The following is a 27715-nucleotide window of genomic DNA, read 5'->3' as shown; positions in this document are numbered from 1 at the left end:
ATCAGTGGTACCAACATCATGGACATGGGTATCGACCACGGACTAATATCATAGAACAATAAATAATATATAAATATATATGCTAATATATACCAAATAATGTACCTCATAAGTAAATCGTTACAAAAAATCATGACTAAATAAACAGGCATGTCAGCTAAAATTTCATTTTCGTCGCGCATGTTTCCCAGACGGCCAGTCAAGAATAATATTAAATGTGTAGATTATTATTATAGCGTACAATATTTTAGCGTTTATTCCAAGTCTGGGGAACATTTTATCACAATTTTATGCGCAGTGTTATAGAGCTGATATGCCTGTTTATTAAGGGTAAGCTGGCATGAAAACGTTGAAAACAATCATTTGACTATTCAAAATACCAATTTAGTATTACTAAACAATGACTCTTTTCACGAGAAGCCTAGACGTTTCCTCGAACTAGGGTACTCACTTATATCCAGTAAGTCATAGAAACGCTATACTCACACGGTAAAATACCATAAATAATAAAAATAAATAATAATGTTATTTTATTATTGGTACCTATCTATTATCTGTCACGCGTTTCGTGTGAACCTGGCTTATCGCTTATCGGTCATGTACAAAAACTGAAAAACCACGGTTGCAGATAAAACCATAACAAAAAGAAACTATTTACTATTTACAATTTACTTCAGACTAGCTTCCCCTGAGTACCGTGCATCTGTGCTCCATAAACTATAAAGTCTCTATTCGTGTTTTTGTTTTCGTCGGGTTAACAAATTTATTTTTAAAAAGAAAAATTCCGTTTCAATATTGTTTTCGATTTACTCGATAACTATAACACATATACGAATATTATTTTTTTCATCCGAAAAGGTAAAGTATAATAATATACTAAGTAGACTTGTTATCTTCTTATAATATTATATTGATCTACTGCCGCGACTCCGCGTTTGCAATCGAAACGTTTGTCTGTTAAACTCATAATTAAATTAATAATATTTTATTTAATGTCAATGATTAAGTGAAGGGGATTGTTGAATAATAAGCTGCTCGAATGGCTCATGTAATCGCGATCAAACTTTGACTGTCATCGTGTTTGTTTACGTTTATAAATTGTATTGGTAAAAAAATTGTTTTCTTTATATTTTGACAGTGTGTGTGTAGAAAGAAATATCTATCTTGCTATATTTCGTAAATCATTGTATAATATGTTTAGTTTACCAAACACCTTAAATTTTGGATTTATTTTTTTTGATCTTGTGTTCTTTTCAACAGAAAGATGGTGCACAGAAATTTGATGAAGTTATAGCCATTTTACGTAGGTATGTCATTTTTGTTTTTTTTTTCTAAACCTCGGGGGTTACCTACCTTAGTTTTTTATTGCGCTTAGAACATAATAAATAATAATTTATTGTAATTTCTGTAAATTAAAAGATGTTCACCATCCCTTTGGGGGCCTTTTTATTTAGCAATTACCTAGTTATAAGTTATAAATTGATAAATATTATTTACAAATTGCAATTAATAGAACAAATGGCTATAACTTTCTAACTTATAATCAACGCCAAATTTAATTTCTATCATCATTCTTGGTATGGAAAACTACACAAAATTAAAAGTTTCAAAATTAAAGGTAACCGATATACTATAAAAAGTTCTATTGTTCGTAAATAATTATATACCTAATAAAAATATAAATTAAAAACTTAATTCAGTTTTTTCCACTGAACATTTGTATTACCTATCACATGTACGACCTATCATTTTTAAAAACAACTAAACTAAATTAACATTTGTACATTTATTGCCCATTATAAATTAGCAAACAAAAGGTAATGTACTAATGTAAATTCAATTATTTTAATTCAGAACAAAAATATTAACTAATTGTGTAGTCTAAATTAGATAGATAGCATATTCAAAATAATGTTATATATTTAATATATAATTTATTGATCAGTTAAATTGTCAATAATTTATAATTATTTTTATAAAAAAAGTATATGCTTCATTATTGCTTCAATATTTAATATGTTATATCAAATCTCATGTAAAATTTTCATAAAATTGGAGATCAACAATTTTATCAATTAAAATGTATAAAATTAGTTTTTTTCTTTATACCCATAGTTCAAGTTTAAGAAAAAATAAACTATACAAGAATATGTTCAAACCATTTTTATGTTATCAAATTGTTTTTGGCAGTTTAAAACTTATAATTTTATTACTTTAATATATTTTGAGAACAATTATGTTGTGGTTAAACCAAGCAGATTATTCAAAGTTATTAATGTATTTAGTATTGAATGATTCATTTGAATGATTAAATTTAAATATTGCTATTGGCTGTAATTTATAATCAAATTTAAAGTCTTAATTCCTAATTATATTTAGCGTACCTACCTATATTAGATAAATGTAATACAATATAAATTGTTTGTATTGACATTTAATATTTATAATTTAAGTATTTATTGATTATTAATAATATTTGTTCTTACAATATAAACAAAGATTAAAGTTTATTGTATTTATTTAAAAAAGATAAAATAAGATAAGTTGTATGTAATAAAAATAACATTATTTATGGTTAGGTTAGAAGTTAGTTGGATCTAACTTAATTATTAAAATTGAATATTTTTTTTTATTTTCAGGTCTATTCAGTTGGTATATAAATGATACCAAAATTTTAATTTAGACTTCAAGTATTTAAAAACATATTTTTTCATTAGTAAATGCAGCTTTATACCTCATATTTTTCTCGAGGTATAATATATATAAGTTGTTGGACCTATTATGGATCATCTTATTGTCTGTACAAGAAAATGTAAGTTTCAATATATTTGTTTGACTGAATTAATAACATAATGTTATCTTGGTTTTTATTGGCACAATTACAAAATTTATAAATCAAAAACAATTTTTGACTGTTCAAAAAAAATATTAGTTTAGGTACCTAATATGCATTGAGTCTTTAACTATCTGATAAAAAATTAAAATTTAAACCTTCGGTTGATGCCTAAGTTAACTATACAAACGTTTTAGTTAACAAATTTAAATATTATTAAATAATAATTTAATTTTTAAGTGTCTTTCAACCGTCAAGAGAATATTGGCTGCTTTGGAAACATAGAACCATATCCATGTGATGGTCAAATTGAAACAAATTTTAAATTTCCATCACCACCACATCTTACAAATGGATATTATATTTCACCAAAGGAACCTGTACTTCAAAATAATACTACATCATCTTCATATTCTCACACTGATTCAGATTCTGCATCAGACTCTGATTCATTGTGTTCAAATTCTGATGTGTATGAACAAGAATGCCTTAGGTATGATAACCAGTTGTTACCTTACAAAAAAAACAAGAAGTCTGTAAATAGACTTCGTTCTTCATATACTTCGCGTGGGTATACAAATAATTCAATACCTTATAGTCATAAGCATTCATTTGCTCACTATTTGCCACCAATTGGTGTTTTTTGGGATATTGAAAACTGTCAGGTAAGTCATGACATCAATATAACAGTGAATATTATCAAAGTAAATAGTACAATGAATACAATTACTTTAGGTTCCCAAAGGTAGATCTGCAGTAGCCGTGGCTCAAGCAATAAGAGACAGATTTTTTATCGGTTATAGAGAAGCTGAGTTTCTCGTCGTCTGTGATGTTAAAAAAGAAAATGCACAAGTTGTTCAAGAACTAAATGATGCTCAAGTAAGTCATTTCTAATATTGTGTGATAAATTGTTAAAGTGCTTGTAATTACTAATTTGATTCATGTAATTTCTATCAGGTCAATTTAGTTCATGTTACATCTGTATGTAAAAATGCAGCCGACGAGAAACTTCGCCTTTCAATGAGAAGATTTGCTGATTTACATGGTTCCCCTGCAGCTGTAGTTTTAGTTTCTGGTGATGTGAATTTTGCATCCGATCTCTGTGATATTAGACATAGGTATATCTATTAATTTTGTTTGCTTTGAGACATATAATTCATTCAAATTTTAATTTTCCAGGAAAAAAATGCATGTAATATTATTGCATAATGAACTTTGTTCTGAAAGTCTTATTTTGTGTGCCAATGAACATTATAATTATACTCATTTAGTTGAAATGTTACCATTAAGAAATGCTCTTCGAGTAAGTATAATTTATTTTATAGTATTAGCATAGTAATATTGGAGGAGTCAGACATACTGTGCTCAGTCTTATTGAGATAATGAGTATTTTTGAAACCAGTTAATTAATTTTGAATTTTTACTGTTTAACTGATGGGCTTACTAAAAGTCTGCCCATTGCGCCTCTGCTCATATTTATAGAATTGTGTACAATTATTGACCCATTAACGCCGTGCGTTGTCATATGGCAACATAGTTTTTTTACAATCATTTTTGAGGTATAACATACATTTTCAACAAAATTTTGGTTAAAATTGTAAATAAAAAAACTCCGGCGCTAATGGGTTAATAAACGTTTTGCATTTCATGATTAGTGTACTTATAAAAAATGGCATTTTAGTACTATATATTTAAAAAAAGTTTAACTATGTCTTAAATAATTAGAAAAATCCTAAAATATGAACTAAAATAATTTTAAAAAAAACTCAAAATAAAATTTTATATTCAGAATCATTAAGTCATGAATCACATTTTGGTATACATTAACTTCATGTTGACCCATCAATAAAAAGATGCAAGTGCATATAAATATCTGACTTGAATTCATACTAAAAATACCAAATAATATGCCCATAATTTTATTTGCTCTACTGTTAAATTAAAATAGTTTTCTTAAAGATTTATTAGGTTCTATAATTAATTTATGGTCCTAATGTAACCAGTAAGAGTTTTTTAATGGTAATGTTGATTTATTTTCTGTACCGATTTTTTATTGTTCTGCCACTAACCTGTATAAAATTTATCTCATCACGCCCTAGGCAACCTTAAGTTAGCTTTATGTTTTAAAAATAAATATTAAATATTGATATTCTGATTCATGGTTGATATTTCTCTGATTATCTCCATATATCTTACATGTAGGTTAGTATAGTATGTAATCTGTTTATGGAAAAAGGAAAACTAATATTATAACTATTCTTATAATATTTGAAATTGTATTTTATCACATTTTAATCATGTTGGTATGTTATTGGCTTGTGGCTATATTGTATGTGTAGTTTAAAGTGCATATACCAATCTTATAAACATTATAAGCTTATTTTAAAATATTGTTAATAATTAATTTTAATGAGTTATTTCCTGCAGTATTTAGTACTGGCATTCAGTTTTTAAATGTGTGGCATTTAAAGCGCCTAATGCCAAGGTCATTTTGTTTCCAAAAAAAAAAAAATTATGGTGACCATAATGCTGTCCTGTAGAATCAACCAAATTTGATTATTTTTAATTTTCAACTTATAGAGGGTATTATTCTACAGGCGGCATACCTCTATTTTTCAATATTTAAATTTCAAACCATAATATGTCTTTATAAAACAAGATAATCTTAAGTTTTTTTTTTTACAAATCAGGTATTCTATAACATTATTTGAAATAAAATAAAAATTGGAGTACGATGCAGTCTGTAAGAAGTTTTCTTCGTTCAGATAAAAAAATAGTTATCGAAATCCGACAATTCTACAAAGCTTAAAAGTTTCTTATGAAGTAATTTTTGTTATAATATATTATATCAACTCCCACTCCCTCTAAATCAGTAGATGCCGAGTAGTCAAAAAGTATTATAAGTTATAAGTTATAACTAAGGTGGAAACTAAAATATAAAATATAATATTAATATTTTATGGAATTGCGGAATATTTAAATAATCGGCATTATGGTTCCTAAAAGGATGTATCGAATACTGTCGTATTTTTCTATATGTAATTATTGACTACACTACTGCCTGCAATAAATAATTGTAAAAAATTTGTTATACTTTTTGGTATTTACCATTATTTAAAAGTTTTGTAATGGTATATAAAAATTAATATCATAATTTAATGTACAGTAACCCGGTGGGGGTTATAAATTTTATATGGCTTAGTGATGGAGCGCTAACAAGCAATTCCTTTTTTTTTTTAAATCTGTATTTTGTTAAGATAATTGATAGTGCTTAAAACTACATTTATAACTGTTCAAAATTGTTAACTTTAAAATTGCTATTTTTGAATTTTATCACCTTTGAAAAGCTAATTTTCAAACTTAAAAGTTTCCTACTAGCATTCTAAAAAGTGCACTAACTTTGAGCCTTAATTAAAACCTAGAAGAAAACCATTTCTAAAAGAAATGTAGTTTATAAGATGTACACCTCGATATACCCGCATTTGTTCAGGCTAGTAGATTTTCTTGGCTTATGCTATGCTAATCAAAACTAGACTTTCCTATACGCAAAACACATTAAAATGACAATTTTAGTGGACCATATAATATTGTCTATTGTATACAAATTGATTGTATTTATTTACACAAATCTGTTAACTAGTGATTCTTAACTCATTTGTTATTAATAATTAATTATAATTTACAAGTAAAATTACTATTGGATTATTTTCACTCCCACTTAATGTATAGAATTATTTTTATTAAAAGTCGTTTATAATTTTCCTCAAAAATATACATATTTATCAGTTATAACTTATGTTTGTAATTAAATGTATTAATTATTTTTAAATTAAGTTTAATAACAAATTAAAAATATTAGCATGATAATAACTATTAACTATTAATTACCTTTGTGATTTTATTAAATTTAAAATATTTGATTTTTTTCATTACCAATAACTGGTATAATATATTACTAAAACAATATTTACTAGTAATGTTTCTTCTTATTTTTAGATCATAGTGCTTAGGATTTGGATTTTTATTGTTACATTATTTGAACATTAATAAATATGTACTGGAACAAAACTTTTATTTGATATTTGTTTTATTAGCAATGTGGGAACACACCCGTTGAAGTTATTGTATCCAATCTACCAGTTGGCATTGATCCAGCAAAAATCAGAAATCGTTTAAAGAGGTTGTCTGAAAATTGTGGTGGACGTGTTGGTGTAATAAATAATTGTTCAACAACAATTAGATTTCCTACCAAAGAAATGGCTGCAAGGTAAATAATAATAATGATAAGCAATTTTGTATAGCTAATAGCTATCATGTTTATCAGTTTTATCTCATAAAATATCTTTTTATTGCTTTCACAATCTTGTTTGATTATTTTTATACAATTTTTCCCTGTGGTATTCCCTGTACATATTTGGTTTCTGTTAGCATTGAACTTTCAATAGTATTTTTGGAGCAGTCTTCCTTTGCAGTCATGCACTCAATTACTACATTGAGCTTTAATTATTTGTTCAATAATTTCGTATTTTGTGTCTTAATTTAATTTTTGTAGTTTATTTAAATTTGTGATTTATATTTATCATTGTTTTAATGTTATCTAGTCCTTTTTGCATACAAATTTTTAAAAGCATGGTATTTTATTTATTTATTATTATTATTGTATTTATTTAACACATGATCTTTTTGTAATTTAATTAAATTTGTTTTAATAATTCTACTTTACATAACTCTTGTTTAGAGCTCAAAAACGAATGAATAAGGAACGCGTGTTTAATAGTCAAATTGTTGTTAGTTTACCATTTGCTGTAAAAGAAGAATCATCGTCCACTAGTTTCATAAGTTTGTACAATAATTAAATTCAAATTTTTATTTTGTTCTTATATTGAACACTTAACGTTGTTTAGGTAAACCTGCTCCAGTGCAGACTAGAGAAGAAAATATACAGCACATCGCAACTACCATTCAGTATTCTTCAACAAACAATATGCATTCCCGGTTCAATATAACCCCTGTTACTCCTCCTGCCACTTTTGAAAATCGAAAATTTGCGTAAGTTTTGAAAAAAACCTATTTCTAACTCTAATTTAGCTCAGATTTTGTACTGTAGCTATATTTTAAATTCTGTTTTGTCTAGCTTGTACGGTCAACAAATCAAAGGTGGTTTTGGAATGTCTCAAATGAATCCTAGCATCGATAACTCAATGAGAAACCATAATCCTTGGTTGACATCAAATTCTGTTGGCATACAAACCTGGTTAAATGGACCTCAAATACCTGTAGTAAGTGTTATTTCATTAAATAAATCTACAGGATTTTTATTATTCCCAGTGCAAGGAACACTTATTTTAAAAACATTCGTTAAAATTTAAAAAAAAATCTCAATGGTTTAAATTAATCCAATAAATTGATCATTAATTAAAAATATAATATATTTTTTTATATTAAGTGTAAAGAGGTATCTACTATAAAAGTTTTTATTAATTTATTATTTTCTTTTGATATTACATTATTATAATACTAGCTATTTAAATCATCATACTTAGATGTTGATGTCACGATTGCTAGGGCAGATATACTCTGTCAATGGTTTCTAAACTTTTTCAACTAGTTTTCCCATAGTGCCTTTTCTTAAGTTAAGAGGAAGCCTAATCTGCATTTGTTGTCTCTGTCTTTCAAATGAGTTAAAAGTAGGGTAGAGGACTTGTAGCTCTAAAAAAGCACTAAATATGCAAGTACTTATGCACTTCAAAACCCTATAATAAGCACTTCAAAAATTTTTTGACCAATTTTATTATAAGTGCTAATGAAATAAATCAAAACAATTATAATGTGATTTAAATATTATATTTTATACCATTGTCAAATAAACAAAATACATTTTTCTAAATTTTCTATTTATTTATTTCTATCTATTAAAAAAATTAATTACAACAAATTAATATTATTGGCTTATCTGCAATTCGCAAGTGCTTCTAGGAAATATGTCAAAAACCATATTATACGACAAAAATTAAAAACGAATACATTTTCATCCAAAAATGATGACTGTATTTGTTTGAAATAGAAATGTTGTTGTGGAAAAGGTTGATTTAAGTTAAATAGGTCTCAAAAAGTATAAAAACATAAAATATGCCCTAAAAACAAAAATTTAACTTGTCGTATTATTAATACTATAATTGCAATAAAAATATATCATAAAATATACTTAGGTATATAGGCTGACATTTTTTGTATAAAATGATTTATCATTAAACTTAATTTAACACACACATTACATTGACTTCCTTCGTGATAAGTCGAGGTACACTCGACGCCTACTGTACAGCAGAGTGGTTATCTCCTTTCCCCTTTTTATTTAATCTAAATTGTTATCCAGCAATTTTTTTTTAAATATAAAACTGAATAATTTGATCATGAATACAGAAAAATACATTCATATTTGAGAATTTAAAAATATTGTTTGTAGAAAAATATAATAAGTTTTTTAAGTGCAAAATTAACAAATGTACAAGAAATATAATATATTAATCAGCTACAGAACGTGAATGTTGAAACATTGTATACAGTACTAGTAGTTACTTATCAGTTACGATTGAAAAGAAATAGAATATCCTATGTGTATGATATAAAATAAACAACATGTGTTTTAGTTTATTTTTAACATATAAAACAATATTTTATATCACCACTATCATGTGTTTATAGTAAACTTCCAGCTCTATCATAACATCATCTTTCAATCGTGAATAATATATAATACTAGTTGTCCCGCTCGGTGTTGCTCGTGTCAAAGATTTGTTTCTTTTATTAATAAATTTATTTTTTAATATTTATACTAAATAAGCTGTTTTTGGCAGAAACTGTTAACTGTTCTGTTTTATTGTGAATATATAGATATAATTTGATATCAATTGATGAACTTGTCTCATAAAAGGAATTATTAAAATAAAAAAATATGAATTTCATTCTTATAAAATTACTGTAGAATTGATATGAAAAAATAACATTTTTACTTAAAATGTGAACTTATAATATTAAAATAAAACTCAACTTAACATTGTAGAAATGAGCGCATACATTTTTTTCCCGCCAAAAATAATTTTTAATCATAATTGATTCTTGTTTATTAATTAAAAATTCTAAATTTTTGGTCAGAAATGTGCTGTTTACTTAAACATATACATTATTTTTGTATGGTCAACCATATAATGGTCATTACATTATGGTCATCTCCTCATCACAGAATATGGTTAGGAATTAGGATTAAGTTAGTAAGTACAAATTGTCAACATTTTTGTTTTGGTATTAGAAACAAAAGAGGGAGGAGTATATTTGAAATTGTGTAAATAAGAGCCACCCAAAGACAGCAAATTATATTATTATATATTTAATAGTTGTTATTATTTTTTTTTAACTATAAACCAACTTTTGACTAGAGCGGGGCAAAAGGTCCAATTAACTACAAAGGAAAACAGATGACCAAGGACAATCAGGAACAGCCTGATACCAGTCACTCTCAACCATCAACTCCACAAATAACTTGTAATATAATATTGCATTTTATTATTATGTTAAAAATTTTATTGGTATTAAATGTATTGTAAAAAAAATTTTCCAGCAGTAAATCAAAATGAAACCTGGATGCGACATGGTTATTCTACAGCAATGGGTCACGGTACACCAATAACGATTTTAAAAAGAGGATTGGCTGGAACATCACAAATAGATTCTCAAGTAAGAAATCATTTTTTACATACCCCAAGTGCGATTTTGAATTTTATATATTAACTTATTGTTTGAAATTTAGGTCGGTTCAACCCCCAGTATGATCAGTTCGAATGGCCCACCGCCATACATGATGTTTGGTGTCAATACTTCAGTTCCACCTCCTCCAATAGTCAACGTTCCTAGGAGAGTTAGTCCACCAAATCTAATGGAGAATACCAATCCAGATGTAAGGTTTTTTCTATCTATATTTAGACTGTTTAATTATAAAGCGTGTACATATTTTATTTTTAAAATTATTTCTTCAGCGATACTTTCACCCCATATCTCCATCTTATAACAATTTGGCAACGAATCAAGCACCACCAGTACTTGTAGCCCAACAGAGTAATCCAGTAGACTTGCACGTTACAAATTTAGACCAGAACATCGACTCTGTTGAGATGAAAAATATATTATTTAACACGTTCAGGGAACATGTTATGGTATGTTTATTAAATGTTGTGATTTTGAAATGTGAACTCATATTTTTATTATGTTGGTAAAATACAGGTGTTACACGTGTCGGTGTTTTATCAGTCAGACGGTAACTTTGCAGCAGCCGTTCGGGTGTCTAGCCCACAGGATGCGCAGTATGCCATTTCTAAGCTCCACAGACGCAAAATCGGGTTCAAAAGAATTATGATTGCTTATGCTCATTCTGGTTACCCTCAAAATCCCACGCTGCTGAGGTATGTATGGTTCTGACAGTGAATTATAACTTTGTTTTACAGTTATTATATTCTAATTTCTGGGTTGTAATGTGTGTGCTTTTTATTATAGGTCTCAGATAGCATATATACTAATGGAAGTTCCCGGACAGCGTCTGCCTCTGTTCAAGTTCCGCGAAATGTTTGAAAACCGCTTCATGAGTTCCGTGTCCGTATCGGATTTGTATAAAATGAAAGACGTGTGCTTAATAACCGAAGAACCAAATCATAGAATCATTAGCTTAAACCCAGAATACCGTAACACTCCATCGCCCCTTCACCATTTACCTTCTTCTTCATCTTCTATGCCCATGTCTAATTTAGTAAGTTATACGTCACCACATTTATCTGGCTGTGTTCAGAATACTTCTTAATAAAACATGTATTTTATTTGTTATTGTTTATAATTTATTTGTATCATATGTATAGGACAAAAGCGATGCGGTTTCGTACTGTCCGACTCATGCAAAAATTACAAAACCCACCGACGATAAGGGCTGGGCTGAATTGGAAATGCCTGCATTGCCTAATGTTAAAGTGTCATTAAACGAGTTCTCTAAACGTTTACATTCTCTGATATCATCTCACAACAATTATCTAATTCTCGCCACGTAAATCATAAATAATAAATTTTTTACTACTCAGTAGACGATGCCGTCTTGTTACTACAAACCATGTGTAACAAATTAAATAAAAAATTTATTTTTAGTATTTGCGATTGCTACGAAGCTTTGTTCAATGAGCCGTTACAGACAGATGAAGACGGGGTGCCTTTGGAACATGTTGTTACTGCTGTCAGTGGTGTCGAACTCTTACAGAGCTGTAGTATTGGCATCAAATACCTAACAACGTCTTCGGCTTCGGACATTGGAAATATGTCTGTAAGATCTTCGACTCAAGAGTCCGACACTAAATCAGAAGGTAATGTTATGTCTGTAATATCTATAAAATATTTCCGTGTAAAAGTCATACGACAGTCATTTGTTATTATATTATTTTTATTGATACTATCCAACATTTTAAATGTTTCGCAGCCAGTGTGAGTGGATTGAAGAGCATTAGTCCACCATTGGCAAACAATTTGGCCTTGTTGAGTCGTGAACTGGTTGATCTGTTAAAGACCTGTACTCATTGCACTATGTCGTTTAACCGTTTCATACCAGCATACCATCACCATTTCGGCCGTCAGTGTCGCGTTGCCGACTACGGTTTTACCAAACTTATTGATCTCTTAGAAGCGCTGCCAAACATTGTACAGGTGATTTACTTATTATGCAGTTATTGATATTTTTCAGAAAAAATTTTAGTTTTAGGATGATGTTGGTTCCTATTTCCCCCCACATTCCCTAAGACATTCTTATAATATTAAAAAGATACATTATTTTATAAAGCCTTTATAAATACTAGTACATTATTACTATACCCATTAGACTTTATGGTTATTGTTTTGTTTTTTAAATTCTTGTTTATAACTCAGTAGCCCAACTATAACAAAGAATTTAAGCCAATATCAAGGATCTTATGAAAATTATCTTATCTAAAATGTATGTAGCAATTGAATATAATTAATAAAACTTGTCAAATATTATTAGTGCTTGAAGTCTTTTTACTCTCAAATAAATATATTTTTTTTAAAGCTCATGATAATTTTAACCTATAGGTGTGTATTGTATTTATTACCTAGATTAAAATGGAAAAATTGTTTAAAAAAAAGACAGAATATTTCTTCTTGAGATGATGGAATGTTGGCATACTATTTAGTTTTGCTCTCTTACGCATGCCCTATAAGGATATTTGATGTCAGCAGACCCAAATGAGTTGTTAGCTTTAGTATTACTGTCAATTGACCTGACCTATCATCAACCTTAAGTTTAGAACATAATTTGTATTCTTATGTTGACCTTTCGACAATATTTCAATTTAAAAATGCTCATATGTTTTAAAATTTAAATATTGTAAAAAAAAATCCAACGCAAGAACACAGTTAATGCTCTTCTAAGTTTTGTATTAGGAGAACGCTACACCCGCATGTGTTGTCTCCGTCTTACAAACGTACAACATAACAAAAACTGTTTTGCGCGGGAAAGAACCGAGAAGGCTATAGTTATAACTAAGAAACGAAATTTTCACACTGTAAAGATGAGAACATTTACCGTGCAACATCGTTTTTATTTTTCCGATATCACAAATACAAAAAAAGTTATTCAAGGTTGAAATAATGCATTTTTAAACAATAATAACTTTTTTGGTGTATGTGATATCGGAAAAATAAAAACGATGTTGCACAGTAAATGTTTTCATCTTTACAGTGTGAAAATTTCGTTTCTTAGTTATAACTATAGCATTCTCGGTTCTTTCCCGCGCAAAACAGTTTTTGTTATGTTGTACGTTTGTAAGACAGAGACAACGCATGCGGGTGTAGCGTCCTCTTAAGTAAATTATTCTTTCTAGTACAAAATCAAACAGCACGAGGTTGGTCTGCCCAAAAGAATTTCCATGTTGATCATTGGTCAGAGATTAGATAAAATTATTTTTCAATAACTATAAAATAAATGTAGACATTTACATCTTATATTATCAGTTCCCCCTCGTGTGTTCTAGGAAACACTACTGATGTTGGCTATACATTTTTTCAGGTATTTGGAGAGGGTAACAAACGTTTCATGACGTTGTCGCACAAAGCACAGGTACGAAGATTTACTTCTGATTTGTTGCGTGTGCTTAAATCCGTAGCCAGCAAACAAGTGCCCATTGTTGACTTCAGTACGCTTTTCGAGAAGACCCTGGGACGTGCTTTTGATCCAGTCGATTATGGCTTGTGTTCTCTTGATGATCTATTAACGCAAGTATCAGAAAATACCGTCGTCATCGGTCATCTGGATGGTCAAAAATCAGTGGCAATCCCTAAACGAGAACAGACTCCAGAAGAAATTGAACGCACCAAAGCCTTTGCTAAAGAAGTGAGTTTTCAGTAACAATTTCAGGGAGATTTGATTTGACAACAAATTTCTTGACTCAAGACTTGGCCCAATCAAATTTTGAAACAATAATAATAAACATTTATCTAGGTAATAGAGTTGTTAAGTCATGCCCCGCAGTGTTGTCTGTTATTTAATAAGTTCATACCTTCTTACCATCACCATTTTGGTCATCAGTGTAAAGTAGCTGATTTTGGATTCACAAAATTGATCGAACTGTTCGAATCAATACCGCACATTGTAAAGGTATTTTCAGATGGTTTTTTTTTTGTGTATTCCGGTGTTGGTTTGTGTGATACTTGTAATTGTTCAAGTTACCACATAATGATTTACAGAAAATGTTCAACGTTGCAAATACTAAGAAACATTTGGATTTCCAAACTGTTGAGTGTTAAATTTTTTTTTATGTTATGGCTTTTGAACGGAGGGTGGCGTTCATTTTTCGTTCTGTGTTATGTATGTGTGTTTCGTGTTCCTCAGAAATACTGTGTATTACACAGGATCCTCCTATAAACTCATTAATTTATTATAATTCCCAACTATCGTTATGCTTTAGGTTTATTATTAAAATATTACATGGATTATTTTGTTTATTTGTTCAACTTAAAACTTTTAACTCCAGAAAAAAATGTTTGAATTTTAAAACCCAATATGAGTTAACTTATCTATTAAAAAAATTTTTTTTTTTATAATTATTCAAATCGTATAATTTGAGAGGATAACTAAAACTATTTAAATATTTTTCTTTTATTAGGGAGTCAATAATCAATATAATTTTTATAGTGGGGGACGAAGTGGCTGAGTGGACTAAGGTTGCGATGCCTTAATCGCCGGTTCAAACTCGGCCACGGGCAGCATTTTTCTTCGGGCAGTCTCGGTGTACGGAGGGAGAGGCCGCCATCTCCCACCCGGGCATGGCAGATACTTACGGGTACCCACTTAAACATTCTGCCAAAACAAACATACGTATTCAAAACCTACAGTACCCTCCCCCCCAAAAAAAATTTATAGTTGCATAATATATTGTGAACAATTGTTTTATGTTTTTATTTAAAAAATTTGATTATCTATTTGTATACTATATTTGTTGAAAATTAGTATAATATGTTCAATGTTAATTTTGCATTTGTTAAACAATGATGTTTATTATAGATCGAAGACGATTTGGAAGGAGAGCGCCGCGTGTCATTGACGACTGATGTGAAACAAAATGTGCTTGGTGATCAGTTGGCCGCATTGGCTGTTTATCCACTGCAAATTAGTCAATTACAAAACGCCTTCTTGTGGCAGTATGGCTATGCTCTTAAACCTTCCGTATATGAATGTGAGACACTCATCGAACTGTTACAAAAGCTTGATGATGCTGTCAAGGTAAGATAAAATATAATATCAAAACATAGGAGATTGAAGACATGTGTTACAGATTGTTACATGTGTGTAATTTTAATAATAAGAAAAAAAGATTTGTAGTATGCTCCATAAATGACAAAATTAAAATATATTTGCACAATATGAAAATTATGTTTACTATTCAAAATAATTTACGGATAACGATATGATATCGAAGCTGACGCTAGTCATATTTTTGCAATACATTTCCGGCTGAACACCGCCTACAAATTCATGTACTTACAATTTAGTGGGTACTGGGTATTATACTATTTAATTATATACTTATTAGTTAATAATGTCCAAATATCCATGTTGCATATAATGAGAAGATAATTACTAACACAAAAATACTAATCTAAATTTCGATTGTTAAGATATATAATATGATATTTTAATCAATAATAGACTAAAAAACAAAGAACTATCATTGTAGGAAAGCAATAAATTGTTTGGTGTTAGATACTTTCGGATGATTGATTTAGAGAATTAACTCGCAATGAATGTCATACTCTTCATACTGAAGATTTGAACTTGTATGTTGATGAATGCATAGGCAATGCCATAATAGTTGTATTAAGAACACTTCCTTACAGCTGTTCTTGGGTAGACAGGTATAAATATTTGTGAACATTGTTGATTTTTGTGAATACATTAGTTAAACAAATTAGAAATAACATTAGTTCAATCTAGACTAATCAGTTTACATTTTGTTGCAAATTAAATACTACTTTTTGGATTACCAACGGTGATTTCAATTGCATGATACACAGGTTAGGTTTACTGCAACATTAAAACTGACTAATGTAATTAACTAACTTACTATGTAGTATAATATTATGTTCTAATCAATATTCTAAACATTTTTTTTTTAAATAAAATTATTTTAACTATTTTATTTTTAAAAGCAAAATTTTAAACTGTTGATTAGCACAAAATATAAAACATAGTAAGTTAGTTCATAAAATTTGTAGTTCAATCTGTATTTATTTTGGTGCAAATTAGTACAGGCTCGTGTACAGAGTATAGACGGTATGATTTTTTTTCTAATCATGTTAAACATTTGTTGCATTACTAAAGGTGGTGGACAATCACGGTGAGCTGTTTTTGATAGCTGTGGACCGTAAAGAAGCCCAAAGGTTGTCTCTAAAAGTTCGCCGTGTACTGATGGAACACTCGTCCAATGACAAGATGTCTGTTTTGCAGTTTCAGTCTGTGTACCAAACAATGTTTGGCGAATCTATAAACATTGAAACTATGCAGGAGAAACTTGGTGAAACTATAAAGGTAACAGCAGAGAGGGATCAGTGATATTTTCAGACATATTTTACAACAGCAAAACTTGTGTTTAGATCGTCAAGACTAAATTTGGAGAAGAATATGTACAATTGACTCCTTTGCAATTGTTCGCCCAAGATATGTATCGTTTGTTAATGATCTCAGATGGTCGATTGTTGTTGACATCCCTTGAAGCTGCTTACTTGCGTCTGTTTGGCACCGCCATTCAGCCAGCTGTTTACGGATATCAGTCCGTAATGGCACTGATAACCAGTATTCCGCACACAGTCCTCATTGAAAACAAGCCGCCCAAACGTTACATCATACTCAACAGAGAACTTGCCAGTAAGAACATTTTATGTATATTATATTTGTTTAATAAATATATTTTTATGATAATGATTAAAAACCTGACTTAACACTTATCAAACAGGTGTAGGTATTCATTTGCCTAACAGTATAATTAAATCGCCCATGCCAGATCAAATGACAAAGAATAATTATAGTAAGCCTGATATGAGCTTAATGAACCACAATGAGAATTTAAGAGAAAACAATGTTTTGCTACCAGACGAGAATAAGGTAATGATCATACTATAGTTTTACTCTGATGTACCTTATACACCAAAAACGACTGTGTATATTCATAAATTATTTGAATTTGTCTGGTTGAAAAAATAGCATCCCTTAATTATGTGTTCTGAAGCTGGGTCTACACAGAGAAAACAGAATTAAAATAATACAGTGTTAGTGTTTTTAAAAATAACTTATATAATCTTATAATCACATGTGTGGAAAAGTTGAGTTTTAGTTTTGGTTTACTATTTTTCTATTTGTGGACCATAAGCCATATGAGGCCATAATCCCGAAATGTGTAATGCTTCGTTGAATCAATGCATTCTAAATAAAGTACATTATTTTTCTAAAGTTTAAAATAATATTACAACTGTAGCACAACTTATTAACTCGTATAACTTAACTACCATAAGCTTAATAATTAAATGTTGTTTCCTAATAATAGTCAGATCTTGGAAGTTGTAGCAGTTAAAATTATTCTTAATTAATGCTTTGATATTATTCTCATTATGCAGTAAAATATAATTTAATAAGTATAAAGACAAAATAGATTTTAAAATGTTGTTTAAAATAAAATATTTTATTTGTTGATATTGAAATATTAATATAACTTGCACTGTTCTAAGTTAATCTTAAAGAAATAGTAATGTGTAAACGTGTCCTTCTTGAATACACAGTTTACAATATTAAAAAGAAACTACAGAATGGTCTGTCCAGCAAGAGAACCGCACACCGACCAAAACTGTTTCCTCCACGCAACATCCTGCCATAGAGGAATCAGTTTCAATAGCAAAGTGACGTGGGGGGATGCACACTGTACCGGCTCATTCTCTTGTTGGACAGAGTATAGATTCTTGTTATGTTGAACATCAATATCTCCAATTTTTTGTAATGCCAAACTCAATTGAAATGCCCTTGAAATAATTACCATCACAATAAACCCCAATACTTCAAACATTTTGATGTCAAAACTTTTTTTTCTGTTTCCCTTGATTTTTGACATAACAAGATTTTACTGTACTAAGTACATAAAGCGTGAAGCATATATAGTTATTCATATTAGTTTTATTATTATTTAACATAATATTCAAATATAAATGTATATAAATGTTGAAAATGATGATACCAGGCCGAGTCTGACTTGATGTATTAAACAAGGTTTTATGTAAATCTGTTGGTTGAGATTATTTTCCCAACATTGAGCTATATTTAATCTGTTAAAAACATTATTTGCGTGATCATTCTCGGAAGCGATTTAGTAAACTGACCAACACTACAAAATAATTTTTAAGTTTTAATAGTTAACCTTTTTGTTCTTTATTATTTGTACATTTACTTAAACAATTCAAGTATTAGAATATGTCATACCAGTTGAAATTATATGTTTAGATGTAACTAACTAATGTAGAAAATATGATGAGCCTGGGGGCCATATGATAAAAATGGGTTGTGACATGGTAGATCTGTTGACTTGTTTTGTCCAGTTTTCCATTGTTTAACAAACTTATTATTATATGCTTAATCCCAAATTCTGATTTTTATATATTTATTTACCAATTTATCTACTATTTACGTACAAAATGTTAATGAGTAATTATTTATATTATTAAATGAGAAACCTACATTATGGAAACTAATTTTTTTTTAAATATGCATTTTATATTTTTATTTATCCTAATAAATATACAATAACAATTTGATGACTTAAGTGATTTGTTAGGGAATATTTTTATATTATTGATCAAAATAAAGACATGATGATATTTCAATAGGCCGAGCTGATGATAGATATTTGCTTACTGTGTATAGTATGCCGAGAATCAGAATCAACTTTCAGAGTTCATGTGCAGCTTGCTTGGTAGGCAAATATCAATTCATGTGATCAACTCTCGGGAGCGATTTTATAATATCTGAACTAAAATTTATATTAATTATCGGTTGGTTGATATTTGTTGGTTTTACGATATCAGTTAACTTCTAGTGTGTTGACAACATTTAAATGTAGAAAACAAATCAAAATTGCGAAAGTTATTATTTATAGTACTCGTACATAATTGCTTGTGTATATTTTTGATTTTAAAGTTATAGATTATTTAATGATCGATAAAAACTTTAAAATCTCAATGAGTTTCTGATATTCAACTTAAATTTGAAAGTTTGTTACAATAAAAATGTCCGATAGGTTTTAATAAGAATAATAATTTTAATAAAAAAAGTAGTTAATATTTGATCTTAGCTTTCATAAAATCTGTGTTAGACATTAAGTACAAATAAATCAATTACATGTTTTATTCTTAATTAGTATATTATAGCTATTTTATTTAAAAAAATGTATTAATTTAACTGTCTAAACAAAGTATTATATTATGATGAGCTTTTTGTCTTGTGTGATAGAAATTGGTTGTGACATGTTTACTTGAAAAATTTGGTTTTTTTTTTGTTCACTAAACTTGTTTTTATATGATCAACTTTAAATTATGACTGAAGAAGTTAATATACTTAAATGTAATAATTTATATAGAACATGATGATATTTCAATAGGCCGAGCTGATGTTTGATATTACTCTGCATAGTATGTCGAGAAGTCTGTCGAGGTTCTTATTGAACTTCCAGACTTCTTAGTGCAGCTTGCTTGGTAGACAAAAATCAATTCATGTGATCAACTCTCGGGAGCGATTTAATTGTATCTGAACTTATAAATTAGTGTGTCATTGAAATAACAAATAAAAATGTTTGTGTATATTTTGTGTTGTACTAACATTCAAGTTTTTCAGACACCTGTGGTGGTCAAACTTCCTGATCTGAAGTTACATCCAAACATATTCAATATGAGTCCTATGTCATTGATTAACTGTACTTCACCACAAGCTCCTCATCCATCACAAGTGCCAATGCCTACTGAATTGTGTCCGCCATTCGGTGACAAGTACAAACCCATTACTACAATCAACAATAACAATCATTACAATGACAATCAGTTTTGCTGCCCAATGATGGGCAACAATGATTTACCAAATACTAACGATCAAGGTAATTCCATAAGAAATATTTGGTTATATAGTAAACAAATTTACATTCACCATTTATTTTTGGTTTCAGGAGATCAAAATCAGCGTTTAGTTCATCAAATGAATGATCGTTTTCTTTAGAAAATTTAAATCATCCAAGACGGGTTTCAATAGTTTTTTAAAACGAAAGACGTCAATATATATATATAGAAAAAGAAAAGTAAAATGAAATGTTTCTAGGTTTATATTTTTTTTTTATATCAGGACTGACTCTCACTCCTAAATAACTAAAAAGTATTTTTATTCGTTTGATTTTTAAACAAAACATTTTTCCTGGAGAAAAACCTTTATATTTATATTTACAAAGTCTATTAGCTTAAGGGATAAAGTGATGTATTAATGGATCTCACTTTTGATTTTTTATGTGTTCACTAGATGTTTTAATTTATATTACATTTATCGCATAGTTAATATGTAAAAATAATAAATATGAATGTATTTATATTTATATATATTATACATGCACGTAACTGAATAAAAATATAATTAATAGTAATAATAATGTGTGGTACTAGTATATTACAATGTCACACGGGAGTATTAAAATGTTTTCAATATGTCAAGTTTTTTATTACTAATTTTGCTTAAGTTATTATTAGGATTAAGTAAATGTGCATAGTTTATTTTGAGTACAATTTTAGAATAATCAATTTTGTTGAAATATTTCACCGAAAGGTTAGTGTTAAATTTTGTTTGGCATTATGCTTAAACATATAATATATATATTACGTAAAATATTTTATTTTTATGGATATTTATTTAAATATATCCTACTATAACAGAATTATAAAATAAATACTTAAGCCATGTGTTTTGAGGGTATGCAATTTTTTTTATTACCAAACAAAGACACAAAACGTAAAAAAGTAAAATAAACTTTTAAATTGTTATTTTTTTTTTATTGGTATTTATTTTTCTATCGTTAACTGGTTACAATTTTTTTTTTATTGATAGAAAAATATGTATATCAATCATGTTAGTATATAATAATTACATGTATACACCTCTTTGTTATATTATTATTATTGTTACTCAATTAATTGAAGAGGTATTTTTTCTATATCATATTTTGTTCTATTAGTTCTAAGTAGTATACTGTATATCAATAGTACAATACATATATATGTATATATATGGTCTAATGATCACTAAATATCCTAATCATTTAGACTATTTAGTCTTATTTTTATTTGTATTGATGTTTTTCTCATTACGTTTAAAAGTATTTTTTTATATACTTTTCCTTTTTATTTATTCATATATAAATACGTGCCAAATATTGTTTTTTTTTTTTTAAATTATTTATGTATTTACTATTTACTAAATGAACAACCACTTACCATGTGATAAACTTACATTGTGTAGTATGTACTTTTAATAACACTGTATCTAACCTAATTTTATTGTCCATTACATGGGTGCTCAAACGTAAAAAAAAATGCATGTATGTACAATATGTCGATTAAAATGTTATGTTTACTATGTTATTTAATTAAAAAAATATAAAACATCAATAATTCAGCTTAGAGTCTACACATGTTATTTCTTTCTACACACTTAAATGTACACCACTAATAATTAAATATAATGTGGTCATGTGGACATTGGCACAACTAGGGCGGTGCAAGAGGATCTTAAGCACTCCCAAGTTTTTATTAGCACCCCTCGTATTTTTAGGTCTAACTATCATTATTATAATGTTATACGATTAATTTTATGTTTTTTAAATATGAAATATTTACCAAAAAAAATCAAAACTATTTTGTTTATTATGTTAATTTGTTATAAATGATTACATATTCCTATAATTGATGGATGATAAGCATTACGGTACATATGGAAAAATAGATTGCAACATATTATATTACAAAAATAGTTTTTATACTATAAAAACTAGGTAATGATTTCCGGCTATTAATTTTTGCATCATATAGTTCTTAACTGGTTGAAACACATAGGTTTCCGAAAAAAAAAAATTGAAACATTTGCGTGAGCGCTAAACTAGATTTTAACACTAAATTTAAAAAATATTGTAGGGGTTTTAAGAAATTGTCTTTAAATTATCACATTTAATTATTTTATATAGTGATGCTATTGGTTGGTTAAGTTTTTTTTTTATAATAGATCAATTATAGCCAATAGGTTACCTAAATTACATTTTTTTATTTAAAACCCGGTAGTCGAGTTTTGGGCAAGTCACAAGCATCGGCGTAGCTACGGGGGCTTAGCCCTCCCGTATTAGCATTTAGCCCCGCCAAAAGGTTTTACTTTTCAGCCCCTCCTTATAGGCTCGTAGTTAAAACCCAAATCCTTACGAAGAAAAAAAAATAATTAATAGGTAATGATTATTATATTATAATAATAAAAAAGGTGGATAAGTGGATGTCGCTCTGCTGTACGGTAGGTTACAAGTGGGTCACTGTAATGGATGGTGTTAAATTTGAATTCAATGATATAATATCATTGTATAAGAAAAACGATTCTGAGCGAAAACGGTCAGTCAGCCTATGATTTTACCAAGTATATTTGATGATATTATTGTGAATAAAGTAATTTATATATAACCTATTTACGTGGAGCCTTGTTTTAAATTTTCAATCCTTAGCCATAAAAGTTAAAAATTTATAAATTTTTAACTACAAAATAATTAATAAATTATAAATTTGATAAATGTTGTCGAAATTTGAACTTTAAATGCTTATAAAAAAAAATTGTGCCTATGTATTTTTAATATTTTTCAACTGCTATTAGAACGATATATCAGGAGCCTTATATTAAATTTTCACGCTTTTTTACCCAACAAATAAAAATTTATTGATATTTATAGAAAAAAAAACTAAAAAATTGAAAACTGACAATGGCCGTAAACAGCTCAAAAAGAGTCAAAATATTTTCAACATTTTATGGTGTATAGAAAATGCTAATATAAACATTCAGTGAAATTTTCAAGTATCTACAGTCATTCGTTTTTTAATTACAATAAAATAAGAAAATTGTTACATGAGAAATCGAGTAAATATCAAATGTTGTAAAAATATAAATTTCAGACGCTCATAAAAATTTAATTTAAGTTTCTTCTAGACATTTTTTTTTTGATAAAGGTAGACAAATTTATGAGTAATCTTATATTACATTTTCAAATCTTAGATTTAAAAAGAAAATTTTTATGAATTCTCATCAAAATAATTTGCAATTTTTCGTGATTTTTCCGTATTTTGTCAAAATTTGAACTTTAAATGCTTATAATTAAAAACTGTGACTAAGGATTTTTAATTTTTTTCATCTGCCTTTGAAACAATAACCTAGGAGCCTTCTATTAAATTTTCAAGCTTTTTTACTCAACAGATAAAATTTTATTGATATTTATAGAAAAAAAAACTAAAAAAATTGAAAACTGACAATGGCCGTAAACAGCTCAAAAAGAGTCAAAATATTTTGTAAATTTTATGGTGTATAGAAAATGCTAATATAAACATTCAGTCAAAATTTCATGTCCCTACGGTCATTTGTTTTAGAGTTACACCAAAAACCAAAATCGATTTTCTCGAAAACAGATTTTGCGTAAAAATTCCCGTTTTTCCTTAATTTTTCTTTTGTTTTTCACGTCGCTTGTTTTTTACTTTTGACCCCCCAAAGTACCAACTAGATTCACTTTCCTATCAGAAAAGTTACTATTGAAGAAAATCCAAGCACTTTTACTGTCCTTAAATGGTGATGACAGACACAAAAATAAAAAAAAAAATAAAAAAATTTAAAAAATAATAAAAAAAAAACACACATCATTGTAGAATCAATACATTCATCGCTTCGCTCAGAATCTAAAATAAAATATAATATACGTGGGGATGTACCAAGTACGAATTTATCGTAATATTGGTCATAGTTTTCGCGGGAGAAATGTGCGTGTTGTGTATAGCTTATCTGCTTATTGCATATTAGCTTCAAGCTATGGCCCATCATAATATTATATGTTGTTTTATTATATTTAAATAGGTACACTTATTGGCGTACCTACCTATTCTTATAATATAGTTATATTATAGTTGCATCGTACTGTGTGATCAATGTTAAAAATTCTCAGTGGTTTTCAAAAGCACTGGGAAAAACTAAAATAAATTTAGGAAAAGCGGTCATTTCTACGCAAAATCGATAATGGCTGTAGAATGAAGTACATGGCATTTTCACTGGATGTTTATACCTTAGCATTGTATTAGCATTTTCCTTACACGATACAATTTTCAAAATGTTTAACTTGTTTTGAGCTGTTGACGGACATTTTTAGTTTTCAATTTTTTCTATAAATATCAATAAAATGCTTTTGGTTAAAAACATAATACAAGGCTTCTATTATATTGTTACAATAGCAGTTGAAAAATATTAAAAATATATGTCACAATTTTCTTTTTTATAAGCATTTAAAGTTCGTATTTTGACACAATACGTAAAAATGACGAAAATGTGAAAATTATTTTAAGTTATAAATTCGTAAAAATTGTTCTTTTTAAATCTAAGATTTGAAAATTTAATACAAGATTCCTCATAAGTTTGTCTTCCTTTTAAAAAAAAAAAAATGTCTACAAAAAAGTCAAATTAAATTGTTGTGAGTGTTTGAAGTATAGATACTTGATTTTAGCAAAGTTTTTGTGACTATTGAATTGACGCTGATTAGAGGGGGTGTGGGGGTGTGTATTTTACACTTTGGTTTTCTAGGACTCTAGCCCCTGTAACTATTCAATCCTAGTTACACCCATGGTCACAAGTACCTACATAGCGGTAACTTATAAAAATTCATATTGTAATTTAATTATAGTTACCGAAAAAATATAATTTCTCAAACACTGTGTCTAGAGGAACTGACGGGATAATGCATTCTCGAATAATAGAATGTCTATAAAATTGCGGACCAGTTTTGCATGGTTAAATTTGGCATGCGAACTAAAACTGAAATAGAAAACCAAAGTAAATACATTGCTGTTCACAAAGATTTCTGTAAAAGTGCATACCAAGGCGTATTTAATACATGTATTTATACAAATACACATTGGTGCATACGATTTATCAACAGACCGTATAGGTAGTGAGTATAATATATAAGTTCTATGGATTTATCATAGTGACTAATATATTTTATAATAATATCCATGGAAATCGTCAATAGTTGACATTCGTCGGCGACGATTAATAATAATTCTAATAATTTCAGTGAACAAAACAATAATATGCCATCAATATAAACGGACAGTTCGTTAAGTTGTATATATTATTATAATGTATAAGTTTTAACACAAACTCGCACATTTCATTATGATCAGGTTATTTTCATAAAATATTTCGATACTTTCAAGTTTCAGTTCGGAGCGAGATGAAGATTGATGAAGATAGCTGTTTCTTCGGCGACGACGGCGGCACTCTAGCTAGGAAGAGTCGATGTTTACGCGTAAGTTTGTTTTCGTGTTATTACTATTTACATTTACTTTAAGACTTAGATTAAATATTTATTGTCACGGACAATCTGTTAACTGGTTGACGTGGAAGCGTTTATAAGTTTAATCCTAAAAGCGCAATGTATACAATACGCGAGACCGAACTGTCCAAAGGCCGTCTTCGTTTCACCTCGCCAAGTTTAATATGTACCTTTTTGCATAAACTATACGCCAGGTTTGCGCGAAGTTTTTAAATCAATATAATGTTATCAATCTTTATATTTTATATACATAAATACACGAGAAATACATTATACACCTCATGTATTTTATTAGCATACTGCATACTTACACCTTTTTTTGTGTGGTTGATACCCCAGATGGCTAGATATAGGTATTATATGTTTTGCAATTATATATTTTACTATAATTATTATTTTTCATTATAATATAATATAACAATACACTTTAAATTAAATTAGTTGTTATCAAGACACACATTCTTAAAACAAACTATTTTCTATACGTTTTCGAAACAGATTATGCTTAAAAAAATTGCACATTTGTCGTAGCAGTAATTTGCTAGATCAACCCGTGTGACATATAATAGGAATTATTCTTGTTTTTTTTAAATAATTTTTCGAAAAATATAATATGCAATATGTATGCTCATACAATTAAGAATTTGTAGTTAATAGAAATGCGGATGTTTATACTTCATAGATATTTTTTTATTGAAATCGTGTAGATAATTTAATTAAACAATCGGGTACCCATCACTAGTATCAATTTTATTATATTACGTATAAATAAATCACCGGCACAAGGTGCAGATTGCATTTTGAAAATTAAAAAAAAAAAGTAATGTTGTTTAGTATATAGAAGCTGGAAACTGTAGTTTATTGTAATTCCAATAATGAATGTAAACAACATTTTGTGAAAGGAACAAGATTACTGCTAATATTTAAGTCTTGATTATTATTAACAATATATACAAATAATAAATATTTTAATAGCTTTTTACTATTAACATTCAATGTAAATAGTTTCTGATCGACTTATATGTAAGTACTTTTTTTTTTTTTTTATAAATATATTTGACTTTATTATGAAAAATTACAATCTATACATCGAGTACAATAAGTAATATAAATGTTTTACAGATAGTTCACAGGTTTAATTTATATACATGAAGGGGAAATCACACATTTGTGACACCCCAGAATATTTTAAGTACTTAATCTTAAGTTATCAGGTCACGGCACCAGTTTCTTTTGAGGCGTCTAGCTGGATTGCCGGGGAGTGTAAGTGAGGCTAATTCGTTTATTAGTTGATAAGGATTTTCTCGTAGTTTGTGGAGTGGAAGCGCTTGTAGAAGATAGAGGCAGTTTCATTGATGGATGGTAATTTTAGGTCGTAATTTAATGACTCATTTGAGACAAACCAGGGGTGTGCCAGTGATTACACGTTGAAGTATGTTTTGGAAGGCTTGAATAGTTCTTTTATTTTAATTCTTTGCAAAGCCCCAGATTACAATGCCATACGTCCAAATTGGTTTAAGAAGAGTTTTATATAGGATTATTTTGATAGGTATAGTTAAGTTCGAACGAAGGAGTCTTAAAAGGTGGAGTCTGGAATTAAGCTTTTTTCGCTTATTCTTAAGATGAGGAGACCAAGTTAAGCGTCTGTCAAGTA

At 28.4% G+C, this 27715-nt stretch overlaps 1 protein-coding gene across 5 annotated transcripts; it reads left to right on the top strand.

Annotated features, from left to right (window-relative positions):
- The first annotated feature begins 622 nt into the window (after positions 1-622).
- Positions 623-22130, top strand: LOC132948651 (meiosis regulator and mRNA stability factor 1-like). 5 transcript variants are annotated; one of them, XM_061019218.1, is made up of 28 exons: positions 623-858; positions 1261-1307; positions 2640-2812; positions 3074-3498; positions 3569-3712; positions 3791-3951; positions 4013-4136; positions 6928-7100; positions 7572-7672; positions 7738-7882; positions 7968-8112; positions 10270-10375; positions 10452-10567; positions 10641-10787; positions 10867-11043; positions 11111-11289; positions 11381-11630; positions 11737-11918; positions 12017-12228; positions 12342-12565; positions 13944-14267; positions 14376-14531; positions 15438-15656; positions 16755-16961; positions 17027-17297; positions 17386-17534; positions 20304-20559; positions 20629-22130. In XM_061019218.1, exons 3-28 carry the CDS (start codon positions 2782-2784, stop codon positions 20676-20678), a joined length of 4674 nt encoding a protein of 1557 aa, XP_060875201.1. In that variant the 5' UTR covers positions 623-858; positions 1261-1307; positions 2640-2781; the 3' UTR covers positions 20679-22130. The 5 variants fall into 5 exon arrangements, with proteins under 5 accessions (XP_060875201.1, XP_060875202.1, XP_060875200.1 ...); XM_061019219.1 differs by lacking the exon at positions 1261-1307 and having other exon boundaries at positions 10455-10567; XM_061019217.1 differs by lacking the exon at positions 1261-1307.
- Positions 22131-27715: the final 5585 nt, after the last annotated feature.

This window comes from Metopolophium dirhodum, chromosome 7, assembly GCF_019925205.1.
Source record: "Metopolophium dirhodum isolate CAU chromosome 7, ASM1992520v1, whole genome shotgun sequence".
Lineage (NCBI taxonomy): Eukaryota > Metazoa > Arthropoda > Insecta > Hemiptera > Aphididae > Metopolophium > Metopolophium dirhodum.
The sequence above is the reverse complement of the archived record's forward strand: the minus strand, read 5'-3'. Positions and strand labels throughout refer to the sequence as shown.

Coding starts and splice junctions, on each gene's coding strand:
- LOC132948651 (XM_061019217.1), top strand. CDS start 2,782: ATGGATCATCTTATTGTCTGTACAAGAAAAT. Junction 3,952..4,012: donor CTCTGTGATATTAGACATAG/GTATATCTATTA, acceptor TTAATTTTCCAG/GAAAAAAATGCATGTAATAT. Junction 17,298..17,385: donor ACTCAACAGAGAACTTGCCA/GTAAGAACATTT, acceptor CTTATCAAACAG/GTGTAGGTATTCATTTGCCT.